Source organism: Rhinatrema bivittatum, chromosome 4 (assembly GCF_901001135.1).
Source record: "Rhinatrema bivittatum chromosome 4, aRhiBiv1.1, whole genome shotgun sequence".
Classification (NCBI taxonomy): Eukaryota; Metazoa; Chordata; class Amphibia; order Gymnophiona; family Rhinatrematidae; genus Rhinatrema; species Rhinatrema bivittatum.
Genome location: NC_042618.1, coordinates 248,061,249 through 248,079,363, shown reverse-complemented (window position 1 = coordinate 248,079,363; position 18,115 = coordinate 248,061,249). Strand labels below are relative to the sequence as shown.

General features: G+C 44.8%; 1 protein-coding gene across 3 annotated transcripts in view; it reads left to right on the top strand.

Annotated features, from left to right (window-relative positions):
• The window catches only part of TMTC1 (transmembrane O-mannosyltransferase targeting cadherins 1), a 717,359-nt gene that overhangs the window by 291,300 nt on the left and 407,944 nt on the right, over window positions 1-18,115 (top strand). For all 3 annotated transcript variants that reach the window (XR_003856434.1, XM_029599999.1, XM_029599998.1), the window contains exon 7: window positions 1,949-2,052. Coding sequence is in view for 2 of the 3 variants with exons in the window: in XM_029599999.1 (XP_029455859.1) it covers window positions 1,949-2,052 (104 nt within the window). In the remaining variant the exon portion in view is untranslated. The remainder of the gene's footprint in view (window positions 1-1,948; window positions 2,053-18,115) is intronic.

The following is an 18,115-nucleotide window of genomic DNA, read 5'->3' as shown; positions in this document are numbered from 1 at the left end:
CATAATTATGTGCTACAATGCTTAGTGTTCCTTTGGCACACAGAAGGTAGCAGCCACATTGTGTGTCTCTAATCTTGTGAGGGTGATAGACAATATTTAAGCACAAAACTAGTTCAGTTGGAATGAGCAAAATGATGCCCTTTCCACCCCGGGATATAGTGATGGAATTGGGGAATCAAAAGTTGACATTGAAACAACATATAATTTAGATTTACTTGTAATCCATAGGTTTACAGATGATGCAAATGAATAACTGTAACCCATGCAGTGAGGTCCTCACCGAGGAGTTCAAGGGCTTAAGATGTTCAAACCTCCTATACTGTCCTTTAGTCTCTCTGTTTTCCAGAATTCCTTGTGAACTTCAGTATCTAATCTGTTTTCGCATGCAGATCTATCTCACGCATGTTCATTGTGGATATCCTTAAAGCCAGACTGGCAAGGAGGTACTCCAGGAACAGCTTGAGAAACACTGCTCTAGAGCAGAAGTTAACAGCAATCCTTGAGGACTGCAAATAGGTATTTTTATCAGGATAACTAGGATATGCAAATTAGCCTTGTTCTTAGACACACAGGCCGATCCAATATCATGCGCTAGCAGCTGCACACGGCTTAACACGTGATTGGACACGCGTTTTAGACATGCGTCCATAACCACCTATCCAATATGGGGATTAACATGTCCAAAACACGCAGCCAAATCACCACGTAGCTAATAGCCTTATCTACATGAATTTCTATCATGAGCGCTATTAGCTAATTCCAGTGATCCAAAAAATTTTCCCTGCAGCCAATGCACCCTTGCAATGCAGCAAATTTAACGCCAGCCTAGGACTTTCTTTGATTCCTCCTAATAGTATCGTAGCAATACTAAGTAGGAGGAACCAAATAAAGCAGTGATTTATTAAAAAAAAAAGTCTTAAAAAAATCTGGGCATCCTACTTAGTATTGCTATTAGGAGGAACCAAATAAAGCAGTGATTTATTTAAAAAAAAAAAAAAAAAAAGTCTTAAAAAAAAAAAAATCTAGACACCCAATACATATGCACAAAATACATGGCCCAGGCCTTGTGCGTGTATATGCTGGTAGCGGTAGAAAACGGACGCTTGTAGATTGAGCGTCCGTTTTCCCAACCCACTTGACAGCCACCTCTCCTGTGCGCCCGATGCCTCGGAGATGCTAAGGATGCACATTTGTCCCTAGCACCTCATTTTTAGTGTGACTCCTCATTTAAATATTCAATTGTGTGCCCAGGAGAGATGGCTGGGCGTGCATTAGGAAAGTGGGCGCTCAACACTGATTGGATCAGCCTGCATATGTATTCAGGTACCATTGTGGATATCTGGAAAACCAAACCTGAGTCTATTGCTGAGAGCCACTGCCCTAGAGTAAGAAAGACAAGGAAAAGGATACTTGAGATTTTAAAATCCTGCTTTAGAAAATCAGTTTCCATTTTGTTATGGTTACCCCATCTTCATGCATAGCATAATAGAAAGAAGTCACAAGTCTTCTGTGGTGCACTAGGTTTGGTGTCCCGCAGATATCAGGCCAATAATGCGCAGATGTAGATTCTATCCAGGATCTAATGCTTCCCTGAATAGCTTGTAAGCAAACTTACCAGCTTATTAGTGCAAGTAGCAAAGACACACATTGCATTTCTTCTTTAACTTGAAATTTTTAAAGCACTGTTGGGGCCTTTTTTCCTTTTCTTTCAAAAAGAGAGAGCCCCTGTAGTGTGAAAACCTGCCACAGTAAAGTGCCTTTTATAATATATAAAGTCTGCATTAATTCCACTGAAAAGCATTTTATGTCAGAGCCCTTACATAATAAAGAACATTTAATGGAACATTTGTTACACAGTGAATATCCTGAATGTTAACGATTCATGTGTACAACAAAATTATTGTTCAACAGAGCGTATCACTTGAATAGATTTTCTCTTTTTCTGAAGGTTATTCTGGTTTTATATTTCCGTCTTCGGATAATGGGAGGATCCATGCCTTTGTTTTCAGAACAAGATAATCCAGCCTCATTTTCACCTTACATCATGACAAGGTACAGTGCAGTACAAAATCTAATACATCTATTAACCAAAAGACAAGGACAAAGTATGATTTTTTTCCATTAACTCTGTATTTCTCCAAGGACAAGAAGGAAGGTGGACCTCACACATGGGTGACATCATCAGATGGAACCCCGACATGGAAAACATGTCAAAGTTTCTAGAACTTTCTCTTGGCACACTGAGCATGACCAGCATTATACCATGTGTCCACGTGGGATCCCTCTCCAATCTCTCTTTTTCTGTAGAGCTATAAGCATCGCGGTGTGAATGAGCTCACTTTGGCTTTTTAGCCTTTTGGAAAACTTTTCTCTTGTGTCCATCGGTACCCGACGGCCTGTCTCTGCCCTCCTTACCTCTCTGGCGCCTCCCTTTCCATCCGTGGGAAGATTGGCTATTGCGGTGTCCTTCTGCCGCAAGTCTTTGGGCGTTCCCGGACTGGCTCGACGCTGCTATCCGCCATGTTCCTGGAGGCCTAGGGGCGCACGCGCCGCAGCCCCGACTGAAGTACTGGCAATGGAGCGAACCTCGGGGGCGTCCCCCGAAAATGACATCACCCGAGACGAATATTTAAGGTCTCAGTATTTGCTAACACATCGAGTTAGCAAGGATTGACAATGGACTCGCTTTGTCTTTCTAAGCAACTCTGCCTTCTCGGACTTACCAGAGGTACCCGCTCCTCGGGGGCCTCGCTCTTTCCTTTGTTTTTCAGGTGACAGTCTGGAACCGGTACTCGCTCCTCAAGGGCCCTTGTTTCCAGACTTGCTTCACATACTCTGCTGCCTGGAAGTCATCACTACCAACTATATCACCTACATCAGTGAGTTACCATCGTTCTCTCTGAGCTTTCCCTGGAACCAGGTACTCGCTCCTCGAGGGCCTATACATTCCAGCTCCTGGGCTTCTATTGGGACATTGTGTGAGTGTTACCATCTGCATACCTTGCCTACTCACTATATCTCAGTTTATCTACAGCTCAGCCTCCAGGGATCGCTGTCCAGTATCTGAGGAACTACAGCCCAGCCGGGCTTTCCAGCTCACTACTGCCTTTCTCTGGTAGTTCAATATATTGTTTAATAAAAGAACTAGTGTGTGTCTGTCTCCAAACTCTGAGCCTGACCGGTGTCCCTCTTGGGATCTTCCCCCGGGGGCGTGGTCATCTGCCACCGGCCCAAGGATCCACCCAAAACTATACAGAGACTGCTAACTCCCTAGCAGATTCACATCATCTCTTTTCCCTTGTTCTCACATTTTTCATGGATTTTCTTCACAGTGTTCAACACTGGGTCCCTCTTGGTGCTTCCCTGTAGTGTTCCTAGTCAGGGTTTTCTGTGCTTCTGGTAAGTTTCCTTTCGCGGTCGATTCCACCATGGTGGCGGTGCTTTGGTGTCTGCCAGCCATTGCCGCCTGCAACTATCGATTTTTATTTTGTGGCCCTTATATTTTGTACCGTCATGGCCATATCCAGCTTTCGGCGATGCTCCCGGTGCCCGAGGACCATGTCCATTACGGAGCCCCAAGAGATATGTGACCTCTGCCTGGGGGGCATCGCTTCACATCCGGAGTTGCCGCTTATGCACATAAATGATCCCGAAGGGATGTCAGCTTTGGCTTGAAAAGATGGAACAGCTCTTCGGGCCGAAGAAGACCAAGCCATCAGCATTGGCGATGACAGTATTGATGGAACTTGGAGCTGCACTGATAGACACTGCGCCATCAACATCGGTGGGGTTATCGGTTCTGTCGGTGCCTTCAGCAGAGAGGGGTGCCAGAGACCAACCACCATCAATCTCCAACAGGCCGAGGACATCAGGTTCCTCATCATTGGCCTTGGCACCGGGAAAGGACCGAGCTGAGCATCAAGGGAAACCAAAGAAACATTGGCACTGGTCCCTGTCGATGCATGGGGATGCACCAGCTCATGCCGTAATGCCCCTAAAATAACCTCATGGCAAGGATCGCTAGGGGTCAGCGACAGTCTCCACCGGTCCTGATGCCAGTCACTAAATTGCCTCATGGGTCTGGAGAAGATCTGGCCACCCCTCCTTCCTTCCATCAGCAACGTTCGAGGAGGAGCGAGTTCAACTGGCAGTGGAACAGGCACTGCAGGGCATCTGTCCTGTGGCACTGATGGCACCGGAGCTGGTACCATTCATCCTGGAACTGCTGCTGGAGAAACTCAATGCACTCATCGGTGCATTTCTGACCCAGCTGGCATCGGTTCCCGGTGCACCGATGCCTCCCCATAATGATATGGTGGTCATTGCTACTTCCTCTGAGGAAGAAGCTCCACCTAGGCTGGCAGAGATGCTGAGGCCTGAACCCCCTGTCCAGCTTTGCTGGTACCTACACTTCCGGATGAAGGCCGAGCATCTAGGGCCCCATCCCCTATAGCTTACAGTGAGGATGAGGGTCCCTATGACCTCCTGGGAGAGGATACCTCGGAGTCCTCTTCCGAAGGCTCTGAGAGTCTCCCATCAGACCCTTCTCCTCCAGAAGAACAAAGGAAGTCTCTGCCTGAGGACTTTTTTGCAGGGTTTGTGAGGGTGATGGCGGATGCCATCCCATTTCAATTACTGATGGAGGAGGATGCCAGGCACAAAATTCTTGAGATCCTCCAGTTTGTGGATCCTCCTGAGGAGATTGTGATGGTCCTAGTACATGAGATCCCTAAGGAGCTGCTGCTGAGGATATGGGAACATCCTCCTCACAGTGCCTCTCCTTAAAAAGAAGGCTAACAGGGGTCTACCTTGTCCAGAAGGCTGCCAGATTAGATAAGTGTCAACTTCCTTACCAGTCGGTGGTGATTGAATCCACTCTCGAGAGCCAAGCATTTTCAGACCCATTCCTTGGTGCCCCCGGGCAAGGACCACAGAGCGATGGACACTCTTGGGAGGAAAGTGTTTCAGGGGGCCATGCTCATTGCCCACATTGCTTCCTACCAGCTCTTCATGAAGCCAGTACTAGCAGGACATCTGAAAGCAGATGCAGGAGGTGGCCAAGCAGCTGCCTCAACAGTAGAGGACATTCCTCATGTTGCTGATGCATAAGGGCTGGGAGTGCGGGAAACACGAGGTCCAAGCAACTTACAATGTTTTCAAAATGGCATAGAGGGTCTCTGCAGCAGGAATCAACGCCCGCAGAATGGCGTGGTTACGCGCCTCTGATCTCCGACCAGAGGTACAGGAACAACTTGTTGATGTGCTGTGAAATGGAAAGATTTTCTTCAGAGCTAGGGTGAGGGATCAGTGGCCCAGTTCCAGGGCCACCATGAAACCCTCCAACAGCTCTCCGCCAGCACGTTGGATCCATCCTCCTCTTCTTCGAGGCAGACGAGAATGGGATAGAGGCAGTCTTTCTTTCACCAGAGGAAGTACCATACTCTGTCCCCTCACTCCCGTCAACACTATCAGGGCTCGCACGGCCATCCAGGCAGGAGAGAGCCCCCAAGACCCAGCCAGCACCTCAATCTCCAGGGATGGGGTTTTGAATGGGTTGTAGGGAGCATAGATCAGTTGCCTGTACCTGGGATGTTAGACTGTCTGGTCGGGGGCAGGCTGCGGTTCTTTGCAAACCAGTGGCCCAGTATAACTTCAGACAAGTGGGTTCTTTCCATCGTCCATCAATGGTACCAATTGAATCTATTGGGTGTCCTGCCAAATTGCTCTCCGGGCACGTTTTGGGGGCCAGTAGCGCATCAGGAGGTACTACTAGTGGAGCTTTCTTCACTCTTAATGGCCAGAGCGGTTGAGCCTGTCCCACCAGGGCAAAGAGGGCATGAGCCTGTCCCACCAGGGCAAAGAGGGCATGAATTCTACTCATGTGGATAAAGGTGAACCGGTAGATATAGTATACTTGGATTTTCAGAAGGCGTTTGACAAAGTTCCTCATGAGAGGCTTCTAGGAAAAGTAAAAAGTCATGGGATAGGTGGCGATGTCCTTTCGTGGATTGCAAACTGGCTAAAAGACAGGAAACAGAGAGTAGGATTAAATGGGCAATTTTCTCAGTGGAAGGGAGTGGACAGTGGAGTGCCTCAGGGATCTGTATTGGGACCCTTACTGTTCAATATATTTATAAATGATCTGGAAAGAAATACGACGAGTGAGATAATCAAATTTGCAGATGACACAAAATTGTGCAGAGTAGTTAAATCACAAGCAGATTGTGATAAATTGCAGGAAGACCTTGTGAGACTGGAAAATTGGGCATCCAAATGGCAGATGAAATTTAATGTGGATAAGTGCAAGGTGATGCATATAGGGAAAAATAACCCATGCTATAATTACACGATGTTGGGTTCCATATTAGGTGCTACAACCCAAGAAAGAGATCTAGGTGTCATAGTGGATAACACATTGAAATCGTCGGTTCAGTGTGCTGCGGCAGTCAAAAAAGCAAACAATGTTGGGAATTATTAGAAAAGGAATGATGAATAAAACGGAAAATGTCATAATGCCTCTGTATCGCTCCATGGTGAGACCGCACCTTGAATACTGTGTACAATTCTGATCGCCGCATCTCAAAAAAGATATAATTGCGATGGAGAAGGTACAGAGAAGGGCTACCAAAATGATAAGGGGAATGGAACAACTCCCCTATGAGGAAAGACTAAAGAGGTTAGGACTTTTCAGCTTGGAGAAGAGACGACTGAGGGGGGATATGATAGAGGTGTTTAAAATAATGAGAGGTCTAGAATGGGTAGATGTGAATCGGTTATTTACTCTTTCGGATAGTAGAAGGACTAGGGGACACTCCATGAAGTTAGCATGGGGCACATTTAAAACTAATCGGAGAAAGTTCTTTTTTACTCAACGCACAATTAAACTCTGGAATTTGTTGCCAGAGAATGTGGTTCGTGCAGTTAGTATAGCTGTGTTTAAAAAAGGATTGGATAAGTTCTTGGAGGAGAAGTCCATTACCTGCTATTAAGTTCACTTAGAGAATAGCCACTGCCATTAGCAATGGTTACATGGAATAGACTTAGTTTTTGGGTACTTGCCAGGTTCTTATGGCCTGGATTGGCCACTGTTGGAAACAGGATGCTGGGCTTGATGGACCCTTGGTCTGACCCAGTATGGCATTTTCTTATGTTCTTATGTTCTAGGTACTTCCTAATTCCAAAGAGAGCAGGAGCACTCTGTCCATCCTAGACCTAAGTGCCTTGAACACATTTCTAAAAAAAGAAAAGTTCAAGATGGTTTCCCTGGGCACCTTGATCCCACTTTTACACAAAGGGGACTGGCTATGCTCCCTCAACTAAATATACTCACATCAAGATCTTCCCCAGTCACAGGCAGTATTTCTGAGTTGTGGTGGGAAAACAGCACTTCTAGGAGTTGCTTTCGGGCTAGCATCAGCCCAAGAGTTTTCACAAAATGCCTGGCCGTGGTGGCGGCGTACCTCCACAGGCTAGGGATGCATGTTTTCCCCTATCTGGATGATTGGCAGGTCAAAAGCACATCTCAGGCAAGGGCTTGACTATCTGGGTGTTGGAGTCACTAGAGTTCATCATCAACTATCCAAAGTCCCTGGCCTGTCACCTCAATTGGACTTCATAAGAGCCCTACTAGACACTGCTCAGGCCAAGGCCTTCCTGCCTCATAGGGTCGTCTCCTTGATGACCATCACAGCAGAGATTCAGCAAAGCCAGCAGGTGTCAGCCTGGCATGTGTTGAAGCTGTTGGGCCATTTGGTCACAACCGGCCATGTCACTCCCTTGGTACGATTACACATGAGGAGAGCCCAATGGACCCTGCAGTAGCAGTGGTGCCAGGCCACGCAGAACTTCCAGGACTGAATCCGAGTCACCCTGTCTTGTTGTCCTGGTGGCAGATACTTTCAAATCTGAAACGGAGGATCTTTTTTCGAAGTCCTCCTATCTAAATTGTCCTAACCACAGATGCGTCCACCCTGGGCTGGGGAGCTCATGTAGATGGGCTCAGCATCCAGGATCTCTGGTCTGTTCAGGAAAGATGTTGTCAAATCAACTTCCTGGAACTTTGGGTGATCCGGTATGCGCTATGGCCTTTCAGAGATTAGCTGTCTAATGAAGTTGTCCTGATCCAAACCAACAACCAGGCAGCTATGTGGTATGTCAACAAGCAGGGAGATGCGGGATCGTATGTCCTGTGTCAGGAGGTGGTCCAGTTCTGGTCATAGGCCCTGTTCCCATGGGATGGTGCTCAGAGTCATGTACCTGGCTGGGATGGAGAACATGGTAGCGGACAGACTGAGTTGTACTTTCAGACCCCATGAATGGTCCTTGGACCAGGGGGTAGCAAATTGGATATTCCATCTCTGGGGGAGTGAGGACATAGATCTATTCACATCCCCTTGCAACAGGCAGATGCTTTGGTTCTGCTTCCTGTACAGGCCAGATGGCAAACCAGCCTTGGATGCTCTTGCCCGTCATTGGGGCAAGGGTCTTCTGTACATGTATCTTCCAATTCCCTTAGTGCCGAAGATTCTCTTGAAGCTTCATGAGGATAAGGGGACTATGATCCTTATAGCTTCTTATTGGCTGAAACAGATCTGGTTTTCACTCCTACAAGAGATGTCCATCCGGAGACCGATCAGTCTGGCGACTTCCCCAGATCTCATCATGCAAAATTGAGGCAGGTTGCAGCATCCCAAACTCCAAGACCTGTCGCTCACAACCTGGATATTGAGAAGTTAATCTTGCAACCACTTGATGTTTTAGAGGAAGTGTCTTGGGTCCTGGTGGGTTCCAGAAAGCCAGACACTAGGTCTTATGGACTGAAGTGGAGGAGGTTTTCTGTGTGGTATGAGTAGAAGATCCTGGATCCATTCTCCTGCCCCACCCAAAAAGTGCTTGATTACCTTCTACACCATTAGAGTTCATTTCAGGATGTAGATAGTATGCCCATTTCTGTACAGCCTATAATTGTACAATTCATGTGGGGCTTGCTTCGGTTGAAGCCTCCCATAAGACTTTTCGCTGTGTCTTGGGTCCTCAATGTGGTGTTAGCTCAACTGATGAAAGCTCCTTTTGAGCTGTTGCTGCGCACCTGTGACCTGAAGTTCCTGGCCTGAAAGTTACTCCAGCGCAAAGGATCAGCGAGCTCCAGGCCTTAGTGACTTATCCACCTTAACTAATTTTTATCATGAAAGGTATGCACCCTAAGTTTCTGCCTAAAGTGGTGACGGACTTCCATTTTAACCAGTCCATCGTCTTGCCAACATTCTTTCCCAGGCCCCATTCACACCAAGGTGACAGAGTACTGCACAGTTTGGATTACAAGCGAGCCTTAGCCTTGTTACATCGGTCAGCCACTGAGACCATGGTCGACCATACTTACTCATCTCCACAGTGAATCTGCGGCGCAGGGGACGTTGCAAGGCCTTCTTCCGCGATGGTAGCGCTGCCGCCGCCGAGGCCACGCCCCCTGACGGCACCTGGACGCGCACTGTGACGTCAGCCCTTTAATTAAAGGGCCAACGTGGGAGATACCCAGGACCAGCCCCAGAAGTGCCCAATCATATGGGGTATTTAAACCTGCTCTTTCCTGACAGATTTGAGTTAGCAAGGACTCGAATCTGCTTCCTGTCTATGCTACTCTGCCGCTTCCCTGCTGCCTGCAGGAAGCTTTACCTCTGCCCTTCGGGTTTTCTACTAACTTGGGTACCCGCTCCTCGTGGGCCCTCTGTTCTATTTCAGGTGCCATTCAGGGAACAGGTACTCGCTTCTCGGGGGCCTGCTCTCCCTGCCTCAGTGCCTGTACTGTCTACAACTATCTGGTGGAATCGCTTCCATAACAGCTAACACCAAGTGAGAACTCTAATCTCTCATCCACAGTAACTCCTTGCTGGGTAATCTGCTGCTGAACCTCCTGACGTCACCTAGAATAGAAGGGCTCCCTCTGCTGAGGCCCCTGAGACTACAACTCAACACTGCCACCTGGTGGCTACTTTAAGCTGCATAATAGAGTTCACTCCGTTGTTTTGTGTCTCGAGTTTAGCCCAGTGCTGTGGCTCCTCACGGGGCTCCTCCCCTTGGCCGTGGCCATCTCCACAGCACCCAAGGATCCACAAAAACACATGAGATAACAACATATTGCTAACTCCATGGATTCAGCTCACTGCCTTGCAAGCCATTCCCGGCTTGACCCAAAAGAATCAAGAACAACAAAGGTTCCTGGAAGCATTGTCTACCTCAGTGGACCGATTAAATGCTCGACTGGATTCGCAAACTGAGAATTTTAAACTACTGCATTCCATTCCCGGTCTTCAGCAGTTCCAGAGCTTCCAGACCTCCCTCAAACTAGTAATGGCTGTTGTTCATCGTCTGACTCTCCGTCAAGATCATCTACAAAAGTTAGACATGAATTCTCCTTCGTTAGCCTCAGGACTCCACCAAGCAGTGATTCCTCTGGCTAATCCTACCCGTTATGCTGGGGTTCCGAAGCGTTGTCGGGGGTTTCTTAAATCAGTGCCATATGCACTTTACGCTTCAGTCATCTCTATTTCCAAATGATGTGACTAAAACGACCTTTATCCTCTCCCTATTAGACGGCAAAGCCCTGGCATGATCTTCACCCTTATGGGAGCACTCTAACCCCCTGCTATCTGATCTCAGTTTATTGCCGCTTTCAAGCAGGTATTCGATGAGCCTGGCAGGTTACCAGCTGTGGGGGCAGATCTTCTTCATCTACGACAAGGTTCTTGTTCGCTAAATGAATACGCTATAGAATTTCGCACCTTGGCCACTGAACTAAACTGGCAAGGAAACCAGTTTAAACACCATATTTCTGGAAGGGTTATCTCCTCAGATTAAGGATGAGATTGTGGCTCGAGAACTTCCCACGACTTTGGAGGGGCTTATTAACCTCACAGGGAGGATTGACCGGAGGTTGCGATAGTGAGTTCGGGAAAACCATAGGGCTCGACGAGGACATCTTTCAGACTCACTCTTCCAACCTAAGTACCAGCACTCACCACTGAAGAGCCGATGCAACTGGGTCGGACACAGGTTTCGACGGCCGTCACTGCACCCTACAGTCGAGAAGTTCTCTCTGGAGATGATGTTCTTTTTACCTCGTCGTCTTTGCCTGTAAGGAAGATGCCTCATTACTCAAGACCGGGTGAGACTATAACCTTCGGCCATGCTACAGGATCATCTTTTTTCCTTCTGCCCGCATCTGTGGAATTCTCAGCCTCTAGAGTTTCCTCCCAGGCTCTGGTGGACTCAGGTGCTAGGGCAAACTTTATTCGGCAGGACCTGGTGGATCATTGTGGCCTTGTTACCTCACCAGTGGAACCTCCATTGTCTCTCTCATCTGTATACGGAAATCCTCTCCCAGGTGAGGTTACGCGAATCACTCAACCGTTATCGTTAAGAATTGGAAAACATCATGTGGAGCACTTTACTTTTTTTTGTCCTACCTATGGGTGTAAGCCCTATAATTTTAGGGTTACCGTGGTTACAAAGACACCAGCCCCAGTTCGACTGGACTTCTCCTTTGGGGTCCTCATTGTGCAGGTATCTGCTTTGAGATTCCAGAACCAGTCCGGCCCATGAGGATGGCTACAGTTATACCAGAACCTATAGTTCTCCATGAGGAGTTTTTAAGAGCCGAATCTTCAGGACTACTTAACCCATTGGAGGAGCTCGCACAGTTAAAAGAACAGTTGAGCCATAAAACCTTAGAGAATGAGGAACTACGGAAATCTCAAGAACAAGCCACTCAAGGTCTACCTGCCATTTTAGATTATAAGGAACAGGAGATTCAGCAATTACATACTCTTTTGCAATAAGGAAGTACTCAAGGGGTTTCCACAGTGTCATCAATAATCATCCTGGACTCTGTAAAGAAGAGACCTCCCTCCTTGGAAAGTTCGGAATTGTCCAGTTTGGAGACTGAGGAGAGTGAATGGAACTGGATTACAGAAGAGGAGGTGGACTGGACAACAGATGACGACAACCTATCGGAGGGGGTTCCTGAAGAGGGGGGTACTGTTACGTTGGTTGGCCACTCAGACCGTGGTCAACCGTACTTACTAGTCTCCGCAGTGAATCCGCGGCGCAGAAGACGCCGCGAGGCCTTCTTCTGCGATGGGAGTTCTGCCGCCGCCGAGGCCACGCCCCTTGATGGCGCCTGGACGCGTGTGATGACGTCAGCCCTTTAATTAAAGGGCCAACGCGGGAGATACCCGGGGCCAGCCCTGGAAGTGCCCCAATCCTGTGGGGTATTTAAGCCTGCTCTTTCCTGACAGATTCGAGTTAGCAAGGACTTGAATCTGCTTCCTGTCTACTCTACTCTGCTGCTTCCCTGCTGCCTGCAGGAAGCTTTACCTCTGCCCTTCGGGTTTTCTACTAACTTGGGTACCGGCTCCTCGGGGGCCCTCTGTTCTATTTCAGGTGCCATTCAGGGAACAGGTACTCGCTTCTTGAGAGCCTGCTCTCCCTGCCTCAGTGCCTGTACCATCCATAACTATCTGGTGGGATCGCTTCCATAACAGTCCACAGTAACTCCTTGCTGGGTAACCTGCTGCTGAACCTCCTGACATCACCTAGGAGAGAAGGACTCCCTCTGCCGAGGCCCCTGAGACTACATCATCACCACTGCCACCTGGTGGCTACTTTAAGCTGTATAATAAAGAGTTCACTCCGGTGTTTTGTGTCTCAAGTTTAGCCCAGTGCTGTGGCTTCTCACGGGGCTCCTCCCTGTGGGTGTGGTCATCTCCACAGCACCCAAAGATCCACAAGAACACATGAGATAACAGCAAGCCTTCTATCTGGAGCAGACAGAAGCCCACAGACAGTCCACCCAACTATTTATTTCTTTTGATAAGAATGAGTTGGGCATTGCCGGTGCCAAACAGACACTATCCAGTTTGCTTGCAGATTGCATCCCCTTCTGTAATGATTACACCAACTTCTGTTATAGATTACACCAACTGCTGCTCTGCCACCTCAGCATGGCTACAAACCACCAAAACCTTAGCTAAGAAAATAAACCCAATAAAATCGCTTAGTATCAAAAAACCAACCCATGGTACAATGAAAAGATAAAGGAAGTAAAAAGAAATCTGAGAAAAAAAGAAAAAGACTGGAAGGCAAATAAAACAGCTGAAAACCTGACAAAATATAGGAACCTATTTGCCTATTATAAACAAGTAATTCTCAACGCAAAAAAACAATATTACAGTACCAAAATTGAAAAATTTGCTAACAACCCAAGAACCTTATTTACTATAGTTAAAAATCTCACAAATGACAAAACAGAATCTTCCCTAAACCTGCCAGTAAATAGATGTAATGAGTTAGCTAACTTCTTCAAAGACAAAATTACGAACCTAAAAACAAAGATTCCAAAAACATCAAAACAATCAAAATGCAAAAAAGAGACGTTACACAATGGACAGTATTCAACAAAATATCAGAACTAGAAGTAGAATCTATGCTAAAAAAGCTAGATCCCGCATCACATGCACAGGACACAATACCAACCATAGACTTAAAAAAATTAGCCACCACTGTCTCCCCGACTCTAACACACATCATTAATCAATCCTTAACTGAAGGAACCATGCCAGATACACTCAAAGGAGCAATAGTAAAACCAATTTTAAAGAAAATAAAAAGTGACCCACTCGTCCTAAGTAACTATAGACCAGTATCAAACCTACATCTACTCGCAAAATTAATAGAAAAAACTGTACAAAACCAATTAGCAGAACACTTTACTGCTACTGTAAATATTGCACCCCTTTACCATTACTGTAAATATTGTTTTGTTTTGGTTGTATTGATATTGTTTAGTTCAGAGTTTCCTCCGCCATTGGCTCCTCTTCTTCCCAGTTTGAGTATCCCTGTTTTATTGTACCTTTTCGCTTCTTCTTGGTTATGTTAATGTCATTTCCCCCATGTTCCTTGTAAACTGATATGATATGATCTGTATCATGAATGTCAGTATAGAAAAGCACTAAATAAATAAATAAAACACTTGGAAACCAATAATATCCTGTACCCATCACAACACGGATTTCGCAAAAACTACAGCACCGAAACTCTCCTGCTTGCACTAACTGACAGCATCATGAGAGGCTTTGATAATGGTAAACATTACATATTAGTTATGCTAGACCTATCAGCGGCATTCGATACAGTGATCCACGAAATACTTCTAGATAGATTAGAAGAAATAGGTCTAAGCAATATAACAATTAAATGGTTCAAATCATACTTAAATAACAGGTATTTCCAAGTACAGATAAAGGATGTAATATCAGATAAAATAGATCTTCAAACGGGAGTCCCACAAGGGTCTGCCCTGTCTGCCACACTTTTTAACATATACATGATGCCACTTTGCCACCTACTAGCTGGACTGGGCATATCACATTACATATACGCTGATGATATTCAACTAATAATTCCCATTGAACACACAATTGAAAAGACACTGGATTTGGCAAATATGTACCTAGATGTCATTAAACAGCTTCTCAACCAAATGGAGTTAATTATAAACATAGAGAAAACAGAATTCATACATCTAGAAAGAAAAAATTTAGAAGTCATTCAGAACCCAATCACACTCAAAAACAGCCAAAAGATAGAACCAGCTGAGAAAGTATGAAACCTAGGAGTGATATTCGATACTGAACTAAATATGAAGCAACATATTTAGTTATATCCTTTAAAATAAGGGAAGGTTACAACAAACTAATGACTCTTAGAAGACTAAAACCATTGCTAACACCAAACAATTTCCAATCAGTGCTACAAGCATTATTTTATTTATTTATTTTATTTAAAATCTTTTCTATACCATCGTTAAGCGGGTGCCATCACAACAGTTCACAATAGGGCACATAACTATATGTTGTATAGAGTGTCTAGAGTTCTAACAATTAAACAGGTGCCATCAAAAATACTGTAACAGTTTCATAATAAATATTATTTGGTGGGCATTATAAGTCATGTCCAGTTTTCTCTGTCTCAGCTATAAGATAAAGTATTACTTGACTAGTTCTTTGTTGTTTAAAGATAAAAGAGAATTAGAGTATAAAAATGAGAAACACACACATTAAGAAAAAAGGTGTGTGTGCGTGGGAGTTTGACTGACGCAACCAACATTTCCCTGGGTTCTTCTCTCAATTCTCTTTGTGGTATGCTTGCTTAAATAGCCATGATTTTAAACTTTTTCTGAAGGTTTTGATGTTTCTTTGCAGTCTGAATTCTAATGGCATATTGTTCCATATTGGGGGTCCTGCTAGAGATAGGGCCCTATCCCTTACTTGAGTTAATCTGGCTATCTTAACTGAGGGAATAGTTAGCAGCGCTTTGTTTGCTGATCTCAGGTTTCTGTGGGGTGTATGTACGCGGAGGGCTGTGTTCAGCCACTCTGCTTTTTCATCGTGTATTACTTTATGTATGGTGCATAAAGTCTTGTATTGTATTCTTTGTTCAATGGGTAACCAGTGTAGTTCTAGTAAAGTTTTGGTTATATGTTCTCTTCTACTTTTACCAGTTAAAATTCTTGCAGCTGTGTTTTGTAGTATCTGTAGTGGTCTTATTGTGGTGTATGGTAGGCCCAGTAGTAGGGCATTACAGTAGTCAGTACTGGAAAAGATTAAGGCTTGTAATACTGAGCGGAAGTTGGTAGGCGTTAGTAGCGGTTTTAGTCTCCTAAGAGTCATATGTTTGGTGTATCCCTCTCTTACTTTTTGAGAAATGTGGTTTCATATTTAGTTCTGAATCAATTATCACTCCCAGGTTTCGTACTTTCTCAGCTAGTTGTATCTTTTGGTTGTTATTGAGTGTAATTGGGTTCTGAATTATCGCTATGTTTTTTTGTTCAAGGTGTAAGAATTCAGTTTTCTCTATATTGATAACTAGTTCCATTTGGTTTTGAAGTTGTTTTATTATATCTAGGTACATGTTGGCTAAGTTTAGTGTTTTCTCAATTGTGCCATCAATTGGCAGTATTAACTGAATATCGTCGGCATAGTGCGAAATTCCTAATCCAGCTAGCAGCTGACATAAAGGCAGCATGTATATGTTGAATAGTGTGGCAGATAGGGCAGATCCCTGTGGAACACCTGTTTGAAGGATTATTTTCTCTGACATTACGTCTTTGATTTGTACTTGGAAGTATCTGTTATTTAGGTATGATTTAAGCCACTTGAGTGTTTTGTTGCTTAATCCTATTTCTTCTAATCTATTTATTAGTATGTCATGGTTTACTGTGTCGAATGCCGCTGATAGGTCAAGCATTACAAAAATGTACTGTTTACCACTGTCGAACCCTCTCATGATGTTGTCTGTTCGTGCAAGCAGTAGTGTTTCAGTGCTGAAGTTTTTGCGGAAGCCATGTTGTGACGGGTACAGAATATTATTGCTCTCTAAGTGTTCTGCTAATTGCTTTTGTATGGTTTTTTCTATTAATTTTGCAGTTAAGGGTAGGTTTGATAGTGGTCTATAATTGTTCAGGATTAGATGGGCGTTGTTTTTTTCTTTAGAATTAATTTTTGCAAGCACTGACTATTGTAATGCCATACTACTGGGCGTACCATACACAACAATTAGACCACTCCAGATACTGCAGAACACAGCAGCAAGAATTCTGAAGGAAAAAGTAAAAGAGACCATATCACTAACACCCTTATTGAACTACACTGGTTACCCATTGAGCAGAGAATACAATACAAGTCACTATGTACCATACATAAATTAATCCATGACGAAAAAACAGATTGGTTAAACACTGCACTTCGAGTGCACGTCCCCAATAGGAACCTGAGATCTGCAAACAAAGCACTACTAACTATACCCTCAGTCAAAACAGCAAGGCTAACGCAAATAAGAGAGAGAGCTCTATCATTAGCAGGGCCATCATTATGGAACACCATGCCGCTAGAAATCAAATTGCAAAAAGACATCAAACTATTCAGAAAAATCCTAAAAACATGGCTATTTAAACAAGCATACCGCAAAGAGAATGGAGAATAGAATCCAGGGAATTGTAGAGAGCAATGAGTTTGTACACTAACGAAACACAACTAAGCAACACGACTTTGTTGTACTTTTAAGCAGTAACAGATTACATGTAGATTATATATATATTGTTAAAAACTGTTCTAATAAATCTAAGCATATCTATCACACTTATCACCCTATTGTTATTATGAAACTCGGTACCGTAACTTACAGCACCTGTCTAGTTGGTATAATAAATGCATTTAGCAATATTAATTTATGTGCCTCATTGTTAACCGTTGTGACGGCTCCCAGCTTAACGACGGTATATAAAAGAATTTAAACAAACAATTAAATAAATAAATAAATAAATAAATGGCCAGTAGGGACTGCATATTGGGGGTCATGCCAAGGCTCAGTTTGTCAGAGCCATGGCAGCATCGGTGGCCCACTTGCAAGCAGTTCCCATGGAGGAGATCTGCAAGGCTGCAGTGTGGAGTTCTCTCCACACATTCACATCTCACTATTGTCTGGATAGGGATGGCCGACGTGATAGTAGGTTCAGCCAATCTGTCCTTCGGAATCTAAGGTGTAGAACCCAACTCGCCCCACCTAGAGCTTGTTGTTTGGGTTCAGTCTGTCTCCCCCCTGTTACAAATAGAGCACCTGTTTGGGTGTCTGTTGGCCCCCTTTTGTGTTGGGGAACAGCCTGTAGCTAGGGATTCACCCATGTAATAGGTGTTCCCTGAGGACAGCAGGATGTTATTCCTCATGAAACCCGACTACCACCCCATGGAGTTGGGTTTCTCCTAATTTTCCATTATATATAATTTTATAAGACTGGAGAGGGACCCTGTGTGGATGCGTGGTATAGGACATTCTGGGCATGCTCAGTACGCCAAGTCAAAGTTTTAGAAACATTAACCTTAACCATTTAAAGTTTGAGAATAGGTTTTCTATGTCAGGGCTCCATCTGATGATGTCACTTATGTATGAGGACTAACATCCTGCTGTTACAGGTAAGCAACTCTGCTTAATAGGTATTTTTCCCATTTTTGAAGATTGACAGTGGACTATTGCACGTTTTGTAATTATAAGTAGCCTACTAAGA